The sequence below is a fragment of the Eubalaena glacialis genome, chromosome 5 (assembly GCF_028564815.1).
Source record: "Eubalaena glacialis isolate mEubGla1 chromosome 5, mEubGla1.1.hap2.+ XY, whole genome shotgun sequence".
Lineage (NCBI taxonomy): Eukaryota > Metazoa > Chordata > Mammalia > Artiodactyla > Balaenidae > Eubalaena > Eubalaena glacialis.
In genome coordinates, this window is record NC_083720.1 from 27,439,605 (window position 1) to 27,461,050 (window position 21,446).

The 21,446-nt window shown below is 38.3% G+C and overlaps 1 protein-coding gene across 2 annotated transcripts in view; it reads right to left on the reverse strand.

Moving 5' to 3' along the window:
- The window catches only part of ANK2 (ankyrin 2), a 248,589-nt gene that overhangs the window by 22,057 nt on the left and 205,086 nt on the right, over positions 1–21,446 (reverse strand). Inside the window, exons 30-36 of one of the 2 annotated variants that reach the window (XM_061192043.1) lie at positions 19,224–19,320; positions 16,271–16,499; positions 15,312–15,437; positions 13,025–13,147; positions 11,009–11,041; positions 9,049–9,070; positions 49–6,315 (exon numbers count right to left, since the gene is read on the reverse strand). In XM_061192043.1, coding sequence (XP_061048026.1) covers positions 49–6,315; positions 9,049–9,070; positions 11,009–11,041; positions 13,025–13,147; positions 15,312–15,437; positions 16,271–16,499; positions 19,224–19,320 — 6,897 coding nt within the window. The remainder of the gene's footprint in view (positions 1–48; positions 6,316–9,048; positions 9,071–11,008; positions 11,042–13,024; positions 13,148–15,311; positions 15,438–16,270; positions 16,500–19,223; positions 19,321–21,446) is intronic. The other variant, XM_061192042.1, reaches the window with a different exon arrangement.

A 21,446-nucleotide genomic window follows, 5' to 3' on the forward strand; every position in this document is an offset into this window, starting at 1 on the left:
AAATTTATGACATGCGTAGCACAGGGAATCCCAGTGGCTGGCAAATACCTTCAGCATGGTCATGGCCATTTTCATCAGGGATGCGTTCAATCAGAGTCTCAATGGACTCATCCCAAATGGGCCTTGTGTCAAAGATGTCCTCAGGAATTGAGTTCTCGGTCTCAACAGGTGGCAGATTTTCAATTACTGAAACTTCCAGGGCACTACTACTTTCGTCATCTGAAACTAACTCCTGTTCCCTTTCTGACTGTGTAAGTCTATCCACTAACTTGGAAGCCTCATCACTAATCTCCTCAAAGAATTCTATGGAGTTCCTGTAAAGGTCAAAGAAATGCTCCCTACTTTCTTTTGTGGGGCTCGTGGGCCCCCTGCAGGAAGAAGTGGTGCTTTTGTTCTTTACTGGCAATCGGGATGCAAATATCTTTGGTTTTGTGGCCCCTTCCTCTGATTCTAACTCAAGCTCCTCTGCCCACTCTGTGCTTTCTGTTTCTGTCTCAATGTAACTTCTAGTTTTTACTGGACATTTGGTCTTTGCATCCAAACTGGCATCAGATTCAGGTTTGCTTCTATTACTTGGCACTCTGCTTGCCCTGTCCTGTCCCTGAGGAGCCTCTGTTTTCTGTAGAGACAGGTCTAGATGCGAAGGCTGCTGCTCGACTCTTTGGACGGGCACTTTCATGGGGATTTTAGACTTTGGTTTTGTTTCATCCTCTTTACTTTCCTCATCCAGGCTGGGTAGAAAATCTTCAGAAAGGGAGCTCTCGTGCTCCACAGACGGAGGTGCTGGGGTTGAAGTGGGTACAGTCCTTACAGGGATTCTGGATCTGCTTTCAGTAGAAGGCACATTCTCCACGGGTGCAGTAGGGATTTCAATGACTGATTTCTGTTCCTCTGGGGATGAATCGGGAGAATCATCACCCCGATCTGCATATACAGACCTAGTGACTGTGGAAAAATCTAACTGAACTTGTCCAACTGGTTTAGGGGAGTCGGGGCGAGCTGTCTGCTTCACACTGGACAGGGGAGGTGTGTCACCCATTCCCATGGGGGGGAGGTCCTCAGCTCCCGCAGAAGTTGCCTCTTTCATTGATGTTTCAATGGAGGCTGAAATCCCCATTTGGGAGTTAAGTGGAGCATCTGAAGCGTGTATTTCTTCCACTTCCTCACTCAGGTCATCTGGGAGTAGCTCTGCTTCGTCATCCACTGTTTCTTTCGATTCTAAGAGTGCTAATGACTCAGCTGATGTCTCCAGCTGTAGGGTCTCAGCACCAGTACCCCCTTCTCTCGTGTCTTCGGAGAGAGTCTCTTCCCTGGATTCTTGCCCAATTTGGAAAAAGTGAAAACTTTCATCTGCATAGGACCTTTTGGTCATATCAATGGCACCACTTCGGGTCATCTCAAACAATTTTCCTTCCTGAAAGAGAAATGGATTTTGCTCACTGGTTGGGGTCGCCTCTTCAGTTGGGGTCCTAGCAGGAGTGGTGTCAGGGGTGGTACCCTGCGATTGTCTGTCTACCATCAAACCAAATATCTTCTGTTCTTCCTCTTTCACTCGAGCCTCAAAGGCTTCATCATCCTCACGGATTTCACTCCAGGAATCAGAATCCACATCAGTTTTTGTGATGATGACTTTGCTTCTCTGTTCACCAGCAACTGTTGATGTATTTGGTACAGCTGGCTCTAAAGATGAGGAGGCTCTATCCGACTGCATTTCCCACAAGGTACTTTCTTGTTTGGGTTCTACGTCCAAGTTCTGGTCCTCAAAATTAGATTCTTCACTTGAAACAGTTCTCCCAGAGGAGCTTGTCACTTCTACGTCTTCAGTGGAGGATGTGATGGTAACAGAATACACTTCAGAAGAGTGAAAACTTGTGTGTCTTGTATCTGTTTGGGTTTTGCTTTCTTCACTAGAGAAAAAAGATTGAGAAGGAACATTTTCATAAGGGCTTATGATTTGAGGATCAGAGATTTCATCAGTCTCCGCTGGGTCAGACGCTGGAACATCCAAGGACGATCTATCAGTTTGAGTAGTAATGGATGAGTCTTGAGTGGACCGGTCCTCTGGTAAGCTCTCAAAAGCTTGGTCAGGTTTTGTGACCTCCATTTTTGTAGCAGAAGATGTAGAGACTATGTCTTCGTCTAATTCTTTTGCTTCAGATGCTGGACAATGATGCAAAGAGGACAAAGATGAAGAGCTTTCACTGGGGCAATCTACTTGTGGAGATTCGACTCCAGAAACATCAAGCTCTTCTTCTTCTTCTGTATCTTTTCCACCAGTGTCTTGGAGAGCTAATGATTCCTTATGGATAACTAGCTGCTCACTGACATCATCACCAGTGGAACTGCGGAGACCTGAAGAGACAGGAGTGGCTGAGCCGCTGGGACTCCCTGCTTCATACCCACGGTCATCACAAAGTTTCTGTTGATCAGCATCTCTGTTTAGATCATCATAAGACATCTCTGGGCCATCAGTAGAAACAGTATGACTGTCTTCAGGTAAATGAGATTCATGATCTTTTTCTTCCTCTGATTTACCTGAATCTTCCTGAGTATCTTCATTCATCTTAAAAGTGTATTGTTTGGAAACAACAGGCTGGAATTGTACTTCTTCAGGACTGGAATTTGAGTCTATGCTGGATGGAAGTGGGGAAGGGGGTTGCACTCGAATAACTGGCTCTGATAAGAGGTCTGAGTCAGCACCTTTTTTCAGCTGTGTCAGCTCAGGTTCACTTTCTGAGGAGGAAGAAACCTTTCTGCTCTCTGATGTTACAACCACAGGGACATCGCTTTCATCCTCTACACTCTCTGTGTGTTTTGTTTCATCCATGTCTGCTGAACAGTCAACATCTGCGTCAGAGGATGAAGAAGATTCTTCTTGCTTGGGTTCTCTTTTGTAGTCCCTTTTCTGCTTTGCTTCTTGTTCAAGTTCATCAAACGTTTTGATTTTGGTTACCATTTTAAACATTTCCTCTTCAGGTGTGAACCTCTTTCTCTCCCCATTTTCTGAGTCATCCTCCTCTGCACATTCAGGAATCACAGCTGGTTTTGGGGTGCCTGCATCTGTGGTTTTGGGCGTGACCTCATAGCTAATTTCTTCGGAGCTGGGGGTGTCAGGGGAAAGGGGGCTCTTCCCTGAGCTCTCCATGAGTGACGTCTGCTCAAGGCTGTCATCCTCAGCACTGCCGTCCGGGTCTCGGAGCAGCCGGGACCGCATAGAGGTCACTTCGGTGAAGAGTTCTGTTTTGGCAACGGCTGAAGGAAGAGGAAAGTGACTCGGCAGAATTCCAGCCTTCATCTTTGGTTCAACAGGGCTACTTTCAAGAGAATCACGGCAAGGGGATTCTTTCAGAGGACTCGGTTCCAGAGAATCAGGAGTTTTGTGTGAGGAGCTATCCTCCAGCACTGGGCTGGCTTCCAGGGAGTCTTTGTGGCTCACTGTGAAGGATTCATCAGCCCCGGGGCTGAGGACCTCACTATCACGGCTAGGGAGTGCAAGTTCTAACCCTTGGGGACTTCTAATGACTCCCTGGGGCTTTGATTCAGCCCTTGGGCCTGTCTTTACAGCAACATCAGGCAGCGGCAAGGGCTTTGCCTCCTCTGAGGGCTTGGTGGCTGTGGATTCCTGAGCTTCAGTATCAGTTTGTGTCTCATGGGCTGAACTAACATATCTAAGTGGACCTTCATCACAGGACACTTCCTCAGTCAGTCCTTCGGATGTTTCTTTTGCTAATGATACACCTTGACTGCCAAGGCCGTCACCTTCTTGTGGGGGGCATGTGTCTTTGGAAGGGTCTAGGGTGACCTCCTTCAGCAAACACTCAGCAGAGGGCTCTGTGCCCCCCGTGACTGCAGCACCTTGCCCTTCAGAACCATCAGTAACGTCTTTGGTTGAGGGATGTCCTTTTTCGGAATGAATTTCTGGTGGTGTTTTTAACTTGGTAGTTTCCTTTGTTTCCCCAATTTGCTCCTCACTTTTCTTTGGTGAGAAAGAAAGGCTTTCTGGGCTTGTCTCAGGGGTCTCTGCTAGGCCCTCATGCTTATAGCTTTCTTCTGAACTAATCTGAGGGGTCCCTTCCATCAGGCTGCCACACGGAGAACCTGCTACCCTTTCCTGCTTCAGGCTTTCAGAACTGCCATGTAAGGCACCACTCTGTAAAGACAGGGCTGGGAGGAACTCCTCTTTCATGTAATCTAGTGGGAATGTTGTGTTGAAAGGGCTAGTGAGCACTTGGTCTAAGTGAAGCTGCGCCTTCTCAGTCTCTTCACTCAGGCGGAACTGTTGGTATTTGTCATTGTCTTCCAGTTCCTGCTTAATGACGTCAGAAAAGTCAGTGGAGGTTTTCCTGTCTGGGCTGATCTGGAGATCCATGTCTCCCTGTTCATCAGCCAGCTTTTCTTTGGGGACTTCACTATCTTTATGGCTTTCTTCTTCAGGTGCTGGCTGAACAGGTTCAGGTGTTTTGTGGTTGAGCGCTTTCTCCTTTTCTTCAGCTACATCTTCTCTCTTAAACCCTACGGAGGAAGCACGGACTGCTCTTCTGGATTCTGAAGGTCCCGTGACCAGGAATCTCTGGCCTCGTTTGATTGTCTGACTCTCCGTTTTCTGTGTTTCTCTCGGGGTTACTATCTGCCCCTTTTCTTTTTCTACCCGAACTTTGCTTTTTTCTTGTGGCTGTTTTTGTTTTGCTGATTTGTGCTCAAAGAGTCCAGTCTTATGTTTAGATGGGTCCTGACCTGACTGGAAAGCTTTCATCAACTCCCGAACAGACATTGTCTCCTCGATTCTTTCTGTTTTTGAGGTGGGGGAGACAGGTGGTTGCTTGTCTGTTTTCCCAGAAGGTGACACAGGCAGGTGCTTCTCGGTTTTCCCAGAGGTTGAGACAGGTGAATGCTTTTCCATTCTTCCAGCTGGTGGTACAAGCAAGCGTTTCTCTGTTCTGCCAGGTGACACTGGCGGATGTTTCTCTGTTCTCCCAGAGGGCAAGCCGGGTGGGCGTTTGTCTGTTTTACCCGAAGGCGAAACAGGTGGGTGTCTTTCTGTTTTTGTAGAAGAGGATGCAGGGGAGTGTCTTTCAGTTTTGGCGGAGGGTGACACGGGTGAGTGTTTCTCGGTTTTACTTGACGATGACACGGGTGAGTGCTTTTCAGTTTTGGCAGAGGGTGACAAGGGTGAGTGTTTCTCGGTTTTACTCGCTGGTGATACTGGAGGGTGCCTCTCAGTTTTTGCAGAAGAGGAAAGAGAAGAGTGTCTTTCTGTTTTCGAGGAGGGTGACGCTGGCGCATGTCTCTCGGGCTTCAGAGAGGGGGAGGCAGCTAGATGTGTCCTTTGTGCTATCTTTTTTGGCACATCTTCTTTGCCTTTGACTCTGACAGGCAACTTGCTTCGCCCTTTCTGTTCATCTTCCACTCGTTTTTGAAGGGCCTTCACCTTGTCCTTTATGGAACCAATGGGAGTTTCTTCTATCAAAGGTGACGTAGCTTTTACAGGGGGAAGAGGCTCGGGGGCTAAACCTGGGTCCTCATCTAATGACTCTTCTGAACTACCTTTTTTAAGTTCAGTTTTTGCTGCACTAGCTTGTGAACTATCCTCTTTTTGTTTTTGTTTTTCTTTTAATTTCCTTCTCACTGGCTTCTTTATGCCCAGGCTTGGTTTGGGCTGTTTCTGTGTACTCTGTGTCTCCTCTGAAGATGCTTCTTTATCTTTCCCTTCACTTTCAGAGCTCCTGCAAGGACCCAGAGCCTCACGTTTCTCCCCTTCCAGATCTTGCACTGTCTGCGGTGGCTCTTTGTGAGGAGACACGTAGGAATTTAGATCCTCAGCAAGGTAGTTCACTAGCCCTGTTGAGTCTTTCTCTACTTTTACTTTGGTCTCTTTCTCTATTCTAACTTCTACACATGGGTATTCGGTGATTTCTAGAGATGCTTTTTGCTTAGCCTCCTCTATTTCCTCATCACTGACAATAACCCATTCCTCTTCCACTAATTCTCTCTCTGGCTGAGACCTTGGCACACTGTCTTCATCTCTCATGCAGGTTCCACTTCTCAGGATTTCGTTCACCTTCTCTAAGTCCTCTTTAACTCTTTCAACAATTTCAAAAGGCTCCCCTGGCTCTTCCTCAGCAGCCTTCACCAGCTCCTTCACTTTGAGGGAACCTGCCCTATCAGATCCATCTGTGGTCAAGATGGCAGTCATTTTGATCAAATCTTGTTTCATCTCAGAAACTTCAGAGAGCAAGTCCGGACTTGCTAGGACAGGAACTTCATTAACCAGGTGACTTTTCAGGACAGATGTTTCTGTAGATTCTGTCTCATCATCTTTGATGTGAATGAAAAACATTGAAAGTAAAATGGAAATCAAAAAAGATATTGGCAAATGTAATCAGGACTGAAATGACACAGTGTCTTTTCCTGTCGTGGCGGGTGGAACAACAAAAATGGGCTGGGAATGGTGGATCCACAAGGTCTCAGGATACAAAAGCAAAGCAAGGCTAACGGAAAAAAAACTGAAAAGGAAAAATGAGCAGGAAATAACTTGCTTAATTTTCTCACTTGTAGCACATCCACACATACAACAAAGCTGTAACAAATAATCAAGACACACAAAAAATCACAAAACAAAGAACGAACGCAGTGAAATTACACAGAGATATCTCAAGATTGTTCAGATGTTACAGATCAATGTTGAAAAAAGATGAACATGGGAAAAAAAAGGAAAAAAAGCATTAGAAATTGCAGAAAGTTGATTTCCTCTAGGAGAAAGCCAGTAGTAGCAAACTCAGAATATCGTCTAATGATGTATAGACATTATTTAATCATAGAAAAATCTGGAATTCAGTATGTTTAGTTCTGCCAATGTACAATGACTCTATAAAATATATCTGAATCAGCTGCAAACCGGCATTTCATCTAAGGGAAATTCACACTAACAACGAAACAAACAGTCTTGTGCTGAGAGGCATGGTCCTTTCCTTGGAGCAACCTCCTTGTTTAGACACGTAACGGACAGACCAAGGAGGGAAAGAAAGGAAAGGAAAGAAAAACAACAAAAACAACGATTGTGATTAAACTTATATGTGAGTCCAAAGTTAAAATGTGATGCATGGCAACCCAAATCAGGGACAGTCACACAGGACACACGCACAGTTTATGTAAGCCAAGTTATTTCCATGCAAAGCAAAGGTGGAATAAAACTGGTGGGAGAGGTGGCCTTGCTGAAATGTGCAGGCAGGAGAATGGTAAGAAATTAGAACAAATATGGAAAACATTACTGTGGTGAAGCGTATTTACTTCCCTAAAAGTGCACATACAAGATGCTCGATGCAGTATGTTTGAGGCATAGGTAGTGGGGGTCTGCACCCATTAAAGGCAAGGGGGAAAACTCAAACTCTTTTAGGATTTACTCATGAAAAGACCTTAGGAAAGAGTCCTTTCAACAGAGCCCTCCTTTGGAGATTATTTCATGCCTGGTTGAAGATTATTTTATGATTGTCTTTATAGTAAAAGAAAGCCAAACATGAGTCTATATTTGAAACTTTTAAAGCAGTCACAATACCTGGGAGTTATTCAGGAGGATCTATGACATTATAGCAATATAGTAACTTTTTTAAAATGATTGAGCCAGATGGATGAATTTTTAATTCCTACTAGCTTGTATCCAAGGAACAAAGGGCCATTTAAATAAACATAGTAGTCCCAGAGAAGAAAGTGGGATAATAAAATCTCTTTAAAAAAAGGAATTAATGAAGGCAATGATAATGTAAATTTTTTTATAAACATAAGTGCCTTCTCTTGAGAGAATCAGTATATGTTGAGGAGCTATACTATGTGAAATGCATATACAAAGATATATTAAACTAATTTATATCAATACAGATTTGTTCAGATATAAAACAATGAAAACATCCAGAATTTCAAATATTCTAGTCCTGAATAATGATTTAACATGAGGGTAAGGAGACTCTCATTTAAAAGTATTTCAATAACTTAGCAGTAAATTACATTGTGCTAGGAATTCAAAAAAAGGGGGAAAAAAAAAAGCCTGAAGATTATTGCATAGGGCCTGATGACCATATTAAACATGGTTCTAAGTTTTCTCCTTTTGGGAATAGCACCCTGAAATACAGTGATTCAAAATAAATCTTAAAATGAATAAACATTAAAAATTAGATTTTTTCTAGAGCATTTGGGGCATAAAAGGAAGAAGAAAACCTGAAAAACTCAACCTCTTCCACATAAGAAGCTAGAGTCACCAGAAACAGTCCAACAAACTAAAAATTTAATTGAATGTTACAAACCTGAAATGAACTCTAAGATAGCTCTCTCAAAGTCTGTAAAAACCAGTTCTCTTTGTACTAGATTACGTTTAGGCTTTGCATCATTATTTAAAATTAGCACTATTATGACATACTGTTGTGATTAATAATTTCATCCAGGAGGTTTTAATTTTTGCTCTTCTGGTTCTTATTTTTTTCAGAAAGTTTTCACAAAAGTCCATTAGACCTCAGCCCTAGAAAAGTCAGTTATACTTCACCACAGTAAGAGGTACAAGGGGTAGGGGTCGGGGTGGGGTGAGGGGAGAGTTAGCTTTAGCTGAAAACTATTAAGACAGTATCACTTTTGCAGGTGTAGCCTACATAAATAATGAGCCCTCTACTGATGTCAGTTGTTGCTTGATATAAAAAGTGATACTGTCATGTCAGAGCTTTAAAAAAATGAGATGACAATGTTATGCTAACAAATGGACAAAAACGGTAGGGTGGGTTTCTAAACAAGCATAACAGCAATAGCAGGGTTAACAGGGATCTAAAAGAAAGTGAATGCTTAGATGAATAATCATTGCATTTTACTGCTAATTAGCTCACAAATTAGATATAGTCATAATTTAACTGGCCAAGCTGCTTTTCTAAATAAATATTAATGATTAATAAGGATAATATAAAAGCATAATTATTATAGTGGTTAGTAATGGCAACTAGCTTGCATCTTGATTCATGCTTTTCTTTATTGTAGCCAGCTTTCAAACAAACTCAATTTTATTTAAAATCTTACTTTTTTCTGATGTCATATCGATCTGAAAGAAAACATACATAAATTGAATGGTTACAAATAGCATCTTGCCTCAGCCCCTGATGTGTACAGTAAGCTCCTATTTTATATACATGGGAAATGCCATAAGCTAGAGGAAGGTCAGAGTAATTTGTTACCGTTCTTCCCTAGAGTCTCTGATTCTTATCCTAACTTTGAAAAAACAAATCTCCTTTCTAGACACTCTGGGTGGAAAGTCCTTTCTAACATGTTACTCCTGGGAAGGTATGATGCAGGTGTGTTTGATGTTAGAAATACATATTACGGAAAAGGCCAGGAAAAAAGTGAAGTAGGTTTTAAACAGTAAGTGTCAATTTAGTTGAGAGAAAGGAAAGAACAAAGAGCATGCCAGGGTGTTACATTCTACAGAAGTAGTTTCATTATTAGTTATAAGTCAGAATTCCAAATGCTGAAAAGAATACAAACTGGATCTGTCGCCCTGAATAGCTCCTGAAAATACTCAATAGAAAAATCATAAGCCTAATGGAAGAACTCATTTGAACATAGCAAAGTTGGTTTCATAATTGTGTTGCTCTTTCAACAAGGTATGCAAGTATCATCTTGAACAGCTTGGGGACTGAGTCACCAACTACAGAAAGGAAACTGAATATGAGAGACAAAGAGTGACCACACAGTTGAGGGAAAAAAATGACTTCAGTCTTGTCATAAGTTTACTGTGTATCTGGTTATACATGGCAGGACAATGAGTCTATAATCACCCCTCTCATCCTGCTCCACTGCCTGGGCATCAGGAAAGAAGTGAATTCAGGGGCAGTCTATGAACTGATAAGGCCTTACATTTTAAGCTGGTGAGTACAAGGGTGATTATTATGTTTTTCTTTATGGTTTTGTATTTTAAATCCAACAGAATAACATTAAAAAATAAAATTAGTGTATTTGACAACATTTACGTGCAACTAATAACAATTCCATTTGTCTATCTTAGCAACAAGAAGCAATATGTTAATCAGTTAAGTGTAAGGACTTTTCCAAAGATTTCTTTCATTTCTATGATAATGTTTGGGCATTTTCAGACCTTTATAAGGAAAACAAACACATACTTGCTTTGACGATCGAAGCAGGTATAATTCAAATGGCTATTTATTCAAGGTAACCTCTCTAAGACTCATTTTCTTCATCCGTCACATATCATCTATGATATGATAGCACACACCTCACAGGGTGATTGTGAGATCAGTGTTGGTGGGGTATGTGGAGCACTTAGGAAAGAATCTACCTTATAAGAAGTGCTCATTATATGTAGAGTCCTGCATTATAATATTAGTATAGTCAAATGGATGAACTATATGCTCCTTAAGGTTTTTTATTTCAGTGGTTCTCAAACTTTTTGTTATTAAACCCCCTTTACACTCCTAAAAAAATACCGAGGAGTCTGCAGAACTTCTGTTTATGTTTAACATATATAAATAAATATCTGTATTACAAATGAAAGCTGAGAATATACAAGAACCCAAGTATACACAAGCACACATTCCAGAGTGTCAGGGTGATGATGTCATCACATGTAATGGAGCCTCTGGAAGACTCCTATGTAGCCTGTGAGGATATGGGAGCTAAAAGGCAAATAATGTTTCAGTACTATTAAGGAAAGGGTTTTGACCTCCAGGTGTCTCCAGACCAACCTTTGAGAACCACTGAGATAATGGTTTTGGTCTTCAGCTGTTGGTAGAGAAATCTATATTGCTGCATAAAGACAGGTAACAATTTACAGGGAAATTTTACTGTCCTCTGAAATCAGTCCATAAGATGAGAAAACAGGCTCAGAGAGGTTAAGTAAGATCGTGACCCTTTAATTACTAAGGACAACGGTGTAACCCTTCTAAGAACACAGGTAACCACGTGCTCTTATCAGTGGTTATAGCAATAACACAGCCATTAACAAGTGACAATGCCACACAGTTACCTCTTCCTCCTGTTCTTGATCTGACTCTGATTCCTTGCCGCCCCAAGATGCCATGCAAGATGGAAAAAAGAGAGCAGGAAGAGTAGAGAGTATTTAGAAGAAAAGACAAGACTAAATACCCTGACAACAGATATCAATAGGTAAGCATACGTCAGCGTACTTGTATTTTTTCTTAATAACAGTGTACAGAAAACAAGCACAAAAATTAAAGAAGATTGATTTAAATGCAAATGTCTGTAGATTCAAGAGACAAAAGAACCAAGATTATAAATAGACTAATCTACTAGACAAAAGAACTAAAATTATAAATATACTAATTTCAGATGCTCAGTTACCAGCAGCCTCAAAGTTTGACATTTAATGGATTTGATGGCATATGTCTACAGAAATGGTGATGACAATATCTCAGCCATTACAGATATTGGCTAAAAATGTTAAAAGCCACAAATAAACATATGGTGAAAATATTTTCAATACACAGGCAATATTTAGGAGTTCTATTATAATAAAGAGCTGCTAAGTTCTAAAATATATCTGAACTATACACTGTTTGGCAATTTTTTCTTTTGTTTTGAGTTACTACATGGAAAGTTGTCCTGGACCATCACAGCATTAATAACTGTGTCTGATATATCTTGACTTAGAAATAAAAAGTAATAATAAACTAAATGCTTTCTTTTATAGCACATTGAAAGCTCATTGAAATCTGAGACAAAGCTCATTCATCTTTACATATCACTTAGGTGGATCGCCCCAGCAGTACATATTTCTTTGTGGTTCTTATTTGGTATTCTGCTTCGGTGACTCAAAAGTGATCCGCACTACAAACCCCAAAGTACATTCTGTACCATTGGAGTGCAATTACGGTACACCTACTGGATCAATATACTTATTGCTGTATTCTAATTCTTGGAATAATATGTAAATTTATGTAAACAGATACTGGTATTTCATTTAATTTTTATCGTTTAGTCAGAATTTACAATGTTAAACATGATACTACACGCTTATCTCTATGTGACTGATCTCTAATTTATAAGAATAATTAAGTAAGAAAAATATACTGTGGTGAATAAAAAGAAGTATAGGAAATGTTTTGTTTTGCAGAGTCAAGATTTAGGATTTTAAATATACTACTACCTCTCCTCCAGGTCTCACCTGCCACTACTCATCCCACTTCCCAACCTCTAAAATTCACACTGATAACTTGCTATAACCTCCTATAAATTGCCATGTGGGAGCTTTCCATTAAAAAGGGATACTGGTTAAAAATGTTTTTAATAATAAATAAAGTTCTCCCCAACATTTAATTCATCCCCCTTGCCTTCTTTGATTTGATCAGAGTAATCAAAGAATTCTATAATGGGGAGAGGTTTGACTAGAAAGTAATACCTGTAGGTAGATTTGGGTCAAGAATTAATGAATTTTCCTTTCAACAATGTTTCAGATCTACTCCTATAACATGCGAGTATTTTATATACTAATCATGTTAAAATAGTTGAAAAATTAATTTGATGCTCCTAAAACAGTATAGGTTACAAGATGAACAAATAATTATTTTAGCAACAAGGTAAAATATCCTGTTGTTGCTCTGAATTTCATAATACATAATCCATCTGTGAACTGGTAGTAAACCGAAGCTAATAGACTCATAAAGTTTTGGTAGGGTGAAATGTACTAGTATGGTGCCAGGAGGGCATATAAAAACAATAAGAAAGGCAAAGTGAATTATTTAATTTTTAAAAATTAGTCCAAAAAATTAAATCTTAAATTCGAATTTTCTCTCTTCCATATCCAATATGTATTTACAGAAAATTTTCCATCAAAGTGAATTTAATTGTGAAATAAGGTAGAGCTACTTTTTCCCTTACTTAAATGGAAAATCATAAATTGGACAGGGTATCAAAAATGACTGTTATACATGGTTGCATTCAGTGTCTTTGCTTTTATTTATTCTAAAGAATTTGAAAATCAAATCCTATACTCCCTGAATTGCACTACAGCAGATTACAATACCTTCGCATAAATTGGCAGGGTGATGTTTAAGTTGCAAATAGCTTGATGCACCAGGCCTCTTGTAGATTTTGGCTCTTTCATAAATGATAGTCGTCCGCAAGGTTCCTGAGTTGTATCACGTACCTTGAACAAGAAAGGCATACATGCTTCACCCATATGATGCACACTATTTATTTTAATGAGATGATACGCAAAAGAATCAGGAAAAATCATTAGATAATGCTAAATAAGGATTTGGAGGTGTTCCTTTTTCCCTTTCCTATTATCATTTAGAATGGTTAAAAAAAATCATTTAGCTTAAAAAAATGTGGTAAAATATACATAAAATTTACCATTTTCGTTTACACACTTACCATTTTCAAGCCTACAATTCAGTGTCATGAAGCACATTCACAAAGTTGTGCAATCATCACTACTATGCAGAATTTTCCATCATCCCAAACAGCAACTCTGTACCCATTAAGCAATAATTCCCCATTCTACTCCTCCCCCAGCACCTAGTAACCTCTATTCAACCTTCTGTCGCTATAAATTTGCCCCTTCTAAGTGCCTCATATAGGTAGAGTTATACATTCACGTTGCAACATATATCAGAATTTCGTTCTTTTTAAAAACTTGTGTTAAATTATTCATAAAACATCATTTCAACCGTTTTTACATGCACAGTTTAGTAGCATTAAGTACATTCACACTGTTGCATAACTATTACCACCATGCATCTTCAGAATGTTTTCACCTTCACAAACTGAAACCGTTTCCATTAACTTCCCATTCCTTCCTTCCCCGATCCCCTGGTAACCACCATTCTATTTTCTGACTCTGCATTTGACTACTCTAGGTACCTCATGTAAGTGGGAACATACAATATTTGTCTTTTGTGTCTGGCTAATTTCACTCATTTTAAGGCTGAATAATATTCCATTGTATGCATATACTACATTTTGTTTATCCATTCATCTGTGGATGGGTATTTGGGATGTTTCCACCTTTTGACTACTGGGAAAATGCTGCTATGAACATTGCAAGTAACCAAGTCCCTGCTTTCAATTCTTCAGGAATTGCTGGATCATATGCTAATTCTATGTTTAACTTTTTGAGGAACTGCCATACTGTTTTCCACAGTGGCTGCACCATTTTACATTCCCACCAGCAATCAATGCATCAGGATCCCAATTTCTCCACATCTTTACCGACATTTGTTATTTTCTGTTTATTTGTTTGTTTGTTTTTGATAATAGCCAACCTAATGGGTATGGAGTGGGATCTCACTGTGGTTTTAGTTTGAATTTACTTAAGCTGTTGAGCATCTTTTCATGTGCTTATTGGCCCTTTGTATATCTTGTTTGGAGAAATGTTTATTTAAGTCATTTTCCTATTTTTGTATTGTGTTGGTTATAAAATGACTTTTGCACATCAATAATATCAAATATTAGCACAATTATACAGCTGTTTGTGTTAAATGGATCCATTGCCCCTCAGCAGTTACTGCTTAATGTGTGATCTGTAAAAGCCTTTCTTTAATCAGGCAAAACAACTGAACCAGAAATGGCACAACGAAAGCCTGCAGTAGAGATCTGGAGAAAACTTGAGACTTATTAAAACTTAAATAGAATTATTACTTCAATTTCACGAATCTCTCACTCATATCCATTTTTGTCCCTCTTTAGAACTGGGAATCTAGGATAAAACTTGTACATGTTACTGCCAAATTCCTAATGTGGATTAATATTCCTAAAGAGGGACAACAAATTTATGGTACACTGAAGTATCTCCATAAATGTTTTTTGAATGAATTTATGAAAGTATATCTAGTCTATAGCTCTACCTGGGATAATCTCGTAATAGATTAAGCGAGATCATGGGTCTTTTGAGAGCTCTTCATTACAAATATTTGTCACTAAGAACTCTTTTGGTCTCTACAATTGTGAAATCACATGTTTTAAAAATTTAAGCACAAATATTTAAAAGAAATAATAGTAAAAAAAAAAAAAAAGGGAGAGAGAGAGACGTCCCTTAAAATTTGGAAAAGAATTGCCAGTTTTTCTAATTAATGAATTGGCTATCTGTCCCTCATTCTTAGCCTTAAACATAGTCTATAACTAAAAATTAAGGTTGAATTTGAAATTTTAAAAAATGGTTGGTTTTCTAGGACTTGAAAATTTTACAGAAATGGTTTAAAAAAATCACTGGAAATGACTGAAAAGCAAATATTTTCTTCTACTAAAGGAAGTCAAAGCTTTACTTGATCTTGAATTAAATGCATTACAAAGTTCCATGTATATATTACCTTGACAAAGAGAGGAAGTCTGTTTTCTTTGAAGGCAAAAAAACTGAATATATGATGTTGGCCACTCTTGGTTAATGGCACCAGGTTGCCAAAACAATCAACATAGATGGGTTTTCCTTCTAATACCTGGTGGAAATAGAGAAAAATAGCACAGAATATAATAGCTGTAATTATTACTTGTTATTTACATGAAGAAGTGGTAGTATTACCTGGAACATTAAAATTCTTAAAATGTACATACAATAATCTTTAAACTCCTGACTGACATTTGGTCTTATCTGTGACAAAGCACGTACCAGCACTCCCTCTTCTTACTAGTAACGGGAATCTTCAAATGTATAGTGGCATTTAATATTAATGGTCTCATTTCTAATCCTCTAACATGTTACCTTCACAAACCAATATATCTTTAAATCCTAAATTTAAATTCCTTTTTGACATCACAATGAGTCAGGTTACTTGAGTTCAATATCCAAAGGCCCACACTGATGGAAAATTCTGAAATAAGAAAAAGTAATGTAGAAAAGCCCTGGATATCATACTTTCACATTTATACAAAGTATATACTTCCTGGACTGTTTTCTTCACTATTAAAGAATAATAATAATAAAAAAGAAATCAAATAAATATTCACCTCAAAAAATAATAACAAGGAAAGATAAAAACATATAAATTGCTATATTCATTTACATACTTTGAATTTATCAATGACATATAATTTTTCCCACAATAATCTTTAAGAGTCCTTTTACCTCCTCACATACACTGAGACTATCCCAATTGAATAGGTCCAAACTGGCTAAAAATGGCTGATTTTAGACCTTGACCTTCTAACTGATCAAGATGTCGACTGGTCTTTTTTTTTGATGGCTCTATTTATGGTATACTATTTTAAATATGATTTATTAATAAAGGTATAAACAACATATTAACAAAAATTGGTTTTTCAAATACAGTACCTCCACATCCCTGCTTCTGGCCACCTCAGCAAAGTTTTCTTGTTGTTCAAGCGTCTTATCCACTTTATCATCAGTCATGCAGAAACACCTCAACCTGGCTTCAATGGGGTCATGTGATTTGGCAAACACTACAAATTTGGCCATATATGGTACACAAATAATTTCTCTATACACTTGTGATGCAAAGGTAACAGACTCCTGGATTTGTCGACAATCTATCAGCCAGAACCTATAAAATAAAATAAGGTCAGTTATCTGAAATTTAACGTACAGATAGCCCTCGGTATATATGGAGGACTGGTTCCTGGAACTCCGCAGATACCAAAATCCACAGATGCTCAAGTCCCTTATTTAAAATGGTGGAATACACTCAGCCCTCTGTATCAGTGGGTTCCACGACTGTGAATAAGGAAGGCCAACTGAATGAAAAACAAGTTAGTTCCTTCAATATGATCAAAGTAATCATTAAATGCTTCTTGGAAAAAGAAGGGAGCAAGAAAAGGAGAAAATAAGAGGAAGTAAAAAGGAAGGGAAAGAAAGATAGGGAAGGGAGGAAAAGTAGGAGGACAGATGGGAAGGAGGAAGCAGGTGAGGGGAAGAGAAAAAGAGGTACCAGGTGCTTAAGGTCAACTATTAAATACTGTGTTTGTGATTTTTTCCCTTGGAAACTCTTCTGAGTATTCAATCTCCTGAAATATAGCTTCAGGGTTTAGAATCCTTTAGTGGTATAAGCCCAGTATTGGACACTATGACAAGTATCTCACTGGATGAGTTTCTATTTTCCATGATTGCCCCTCCTGTTCTTCATTTCATTTCCTGAAACTCTTTTCAACAAAATCTACCTAGCTTTTTTCCTCATTCCATCATTCTTTTCCAAAGGACTCACAGTCACCAAAGTTGGATCAACCCAGCCACTTAAAAAAAAATCGGCTTTTGCTTCAGAACTCCTAAATATTGCTTAATACAATTAATAGAAGAAATTATTAGCTTTGTGACTAATTTATGATTTCTAGTCTCAGCTAAATCTGTGACATATTTTGGCAACTTTTTCCTCAGATACCATTTTATTCAGTACAGTAATGGTGCTAAACCTTTATGACACCCCTGGACCTTCCCCCCTCACCTCAGACCCTCAGAAAGGTAACTTCACTGAGAAAGCAGAGACCATCAGACGGCCATTCTCTCAATTTGCTATTCATACACTTCAAAGATTTATTCCACATCCTCTTGCTCTGAAACCTTTCTCCATCAATGATCACTCTCCTTCCCCCGACTCATTGCCCATAATCTTTAGGTATTCTGAGATTTCCTTATCTTCTTAGCCTTTCTTTCCTTCAGTTCCTGACCCATCTCTCTTCTTCTTCTTTTTAATTGTGATAAAATACACGTAATATAAAATTTAGCATTTTAACCATTCTTAAGGGTGCGATTCATTGGCATTAAGTACGTTTACAATACTGTGCAATATGACCACTCTCCATTTCCAGAACTTTTTCATCATCCCAAACAGAAACACTATACCCATTAAACAATCACTTCAAATTTTCCCCTTCACCTCAGGCCCTGGTAACCTCTATTAAACTTTCCGTCTCTATGAATGTGCCTATTCTAGGTACCTCATTTACATGCAATACCTGTCCTTTTGGGTCTGTCCTATTTCATTTACTGTAATGTGTTGAAGGTTCAGCATAGTTCCTGGCTCTTGGCAGGCACTCAATATTACCTTCCTCTTTATACTGATTCAACTATACTTTATTCACTGCTTCTTCAATTGTCTGAAAAACTTAAATTATTAATACAATAACATAATAACTCATGATTTCTTGGTCTATCCTACAAGGCCTTCTGTAAATAATGTTGTTAACCAACATTCCAGTATTATTGCTGAATTACAGACTCCATTGTTGCCAGCCCCCAATGCCCTTCTGCATCTTGGCTCATGTTACTGTCTTTTCCACTTTTATATATCTGCCTGTTAGGTTCCTACCTATCCCATGAGTCACCTCTTCTCAGACACCCTCTGTGACCACCCTGATGCAAACACCCTCCTCTGAATTCTTTTAGTACCTCTTTTGTACCTTTCCATTCAGAACTTGTCATTTTCTGGCATTAGAGCGTGGATGCCTGAGTGTCAGGGCACACTGACACATAGAACCGGAGACTCAAAGTTGAGCCCTCTGGGTGGCTCGAACTATAAACATGTGTCACCTCACCCAGCTATTGCTGTGCACTGTTATTCATGCATCTATCTTTTTTCCCCCCTGAATAAGAATTTAAGCTTTAACCACTCTCAACTTCAGTTTTCTCATCTGTAAAATGGACATAATGCCTCTTGCCCTTCTTAAGAAGCAAAGTTGTTGTAGTAATCAAATTAAATAAATGGGAAAATGCTTGGCAACCCATTAACGATCATGCAAATGAGAACTCATATTAATAAACTGAGTTAGTGTATACACATGCAATAAAACTAAATAGCTTAAGCTTTTTAAAGATGTGTGATACATAAGTGGGCAATATGTAAATGTGCTATGATGCATAAGCATCACCGAAACCTCTAAACTGTTTAAGCAAACCATGATATGCTTTGTGTTTTGGTTACCATTCTGTTGGAAAAAGTAGTTCAGGCTATTTTGTTGACAGCAGGAAATCTATCATTCCTAAGACCTTTGGGACTGGAAAAATCAACAGTGGCTGCTAAAACCAGAGTCTGGGTCATACAGTAATAGCCAACAATCATTTATCTTCTTTAGATTTTAATCTGACTGGCTGTACTTTGTTATTGCATTATCACTATTACATTTACTGGCAGGTCTAGTTTATAATATGAAGGTAAATGCAGACCATATTTAAAACCATACCAAAAAAATGACTTTTAAAGAATGTAAGGAACAAAATAAAAGACATCGGGGGCACACAATTTCACAGTAGGTTTTTCTGTGCAGTATAACCATACCTGGCAGACACATTGGTTGTAAAGGAAACACATTCATTGACAAATGTTAATGGCGTAGTTCCTGTAATATCTTCCCACTGAGCAGGGGTGGTTCCACCTGAAATAATATGATTGTTGAAAAAAATTAGGCAAAACTCCAGACCCTGCATTGTAAAATAAAGTCTTTATGGTTCTGGCTATGTTCACTCACCCTTCAAGGTGACACATTGGAAGCAAAATGACTAAAAACTGTATGCTAAAAAATGACGCATTGAAAACAAACAGCAAACACCACACTTCATGGAACTAAATTTAAGGGAGGTCATTTGAATAACTGCTTCAAATTACTAGGCACTCTATTCTCTGCCTGACATTCTAAAGCTTTTATTGTAATTGCGAGGCTCTGAAGATAATTTTGAATTATATACAATTGATGATTTTAAAAGATCCTTTGACCAACCAAGGAGCTGAATGCTTTGTTAAAACAAAAATCCAAATATTCTTTTGTTCTTTAACTTCATATTTTATGCAATTATTTTCAAGAAAGAAAATTTCCTCTCAATTTGTAACTGAAGGCTGGCAAAAAAGTGCTTGGAAAATATTAAGAGCTCAATAAATACTGCAAAGTGAATGAGCAAATGATTGAATGCCAAAGGATGACCTCTGTACACAGACAAATCACTATGGAGGGTGATGCTGACTTTTATTTCTACTGAGAAATTAAGTTGGCATAGATAGGACAAAATTGTCTTCAAGCACTGCAGGAGAAATATATGTTTGAGATGAAAACAAATTTTGACTAAGGTTTCTTAAAGAAGGGAATGAGTTATCAAACAAAGGTCATGGAAACTTATTCTTGGAGGTCTCTAAAATATACACTGTAAGCAGAACCATAAAATATAACAGAGCAAAACAGAAAAATCCAAACACCTAGGTTAACATATCTGTAAAAATTAATAGATAAATTAAAGAAATTGTTCACTACAAATCCATCCAAAGACAGAGGGCTGGAATAAATAGATCAGATGGTGCCTAGGCCCATGTGGTATCTTCATTTTATCTTCTATAAGGGCAGGATGTGCCATAGACATTTTTCAATCTGACTTGTTTTGCATCCACGCTATTATGCTGCACATTGTAGGAAGGTTAATCATATACACATGGACCAAAAAGTATGGGAAAGATACCCAGGAATGCTATGTAATAACCAGAAATGAGTAATTGGGAAGAGGCCATAGGTGAAGCATATGATTTCCCACTACCCTCATTTTAGTCCATGTACTTTAAAATTATGTCATATTATTAAACTTATGCGGTAAAGTCTCAATGATTCGCTATCAAGAGTACAGAAAAAACATTAATAAGAAGGAAGAATGAAAGAGAGAATAAAAAAGGGTAAACATTTCTGCTAATATGAAGGAGAAATGGAAAAAAAAATTCTAACAATACTTAAGCAAGCAGAGATGGTCATTATTCCTACTGACAACAGTATGAATATTTACTGAAAGCCAATACCATGTAGTTATTGTTAATTAGGGAAATTATCAGCCAAATTATGTAGTTCTAACACAGGTTACTTGTGTGGATTTTTTACCTCTCACCATTTGTGGTGGTATTATTGGCAGAGACAACCAATATTCTGGGAATGTCTTTCTGGAGTCTGGTAGCTGACTGAAAGCTATTACAACTTCCAGTTGAAAAGACCAAAATTCAGTTAATCATTAAAAACCTTCATTTTGTTTTTCCAAAGTTAGTTCAGCAGATCAATGATAAAGACATAACCAATTCCTGGACAGAAAAGTTTGAATTATTGGGTATAATTATTCAAGATATTATTTATTTTTCAACAGGTATAGGATGATGTCTTCAAAGAAGGCTTAAAGCTTGGGTTTTGAGGAATATGGGCTTGGGTTTGAATCTCAACTCTGCTAGATATTTACAGTATAATCTCAGGCAAGTTATAGAACTTCTCTCAATCTTGGTTTTCTTTTCAGCAAAATAGGATTAAAGTTTCCTCACAGGGCTACTGTGGAGATAAAAACAACAATGTATATGAAGTGTCTAAAAGTTTCACATACAGGCTTTATTTAGTAAATATTAGTTCATTTCCTTTCCCCTAGTTAGAGTGCCTTTCCTGAATTAATGCATATAACCTTACAGGCATCTTATGACCAAAGTAATTTAATATTTACAACAATCTAAGTTTCTTCTTTCAGAACTTTCTACTACAGTAGTCACATGTGA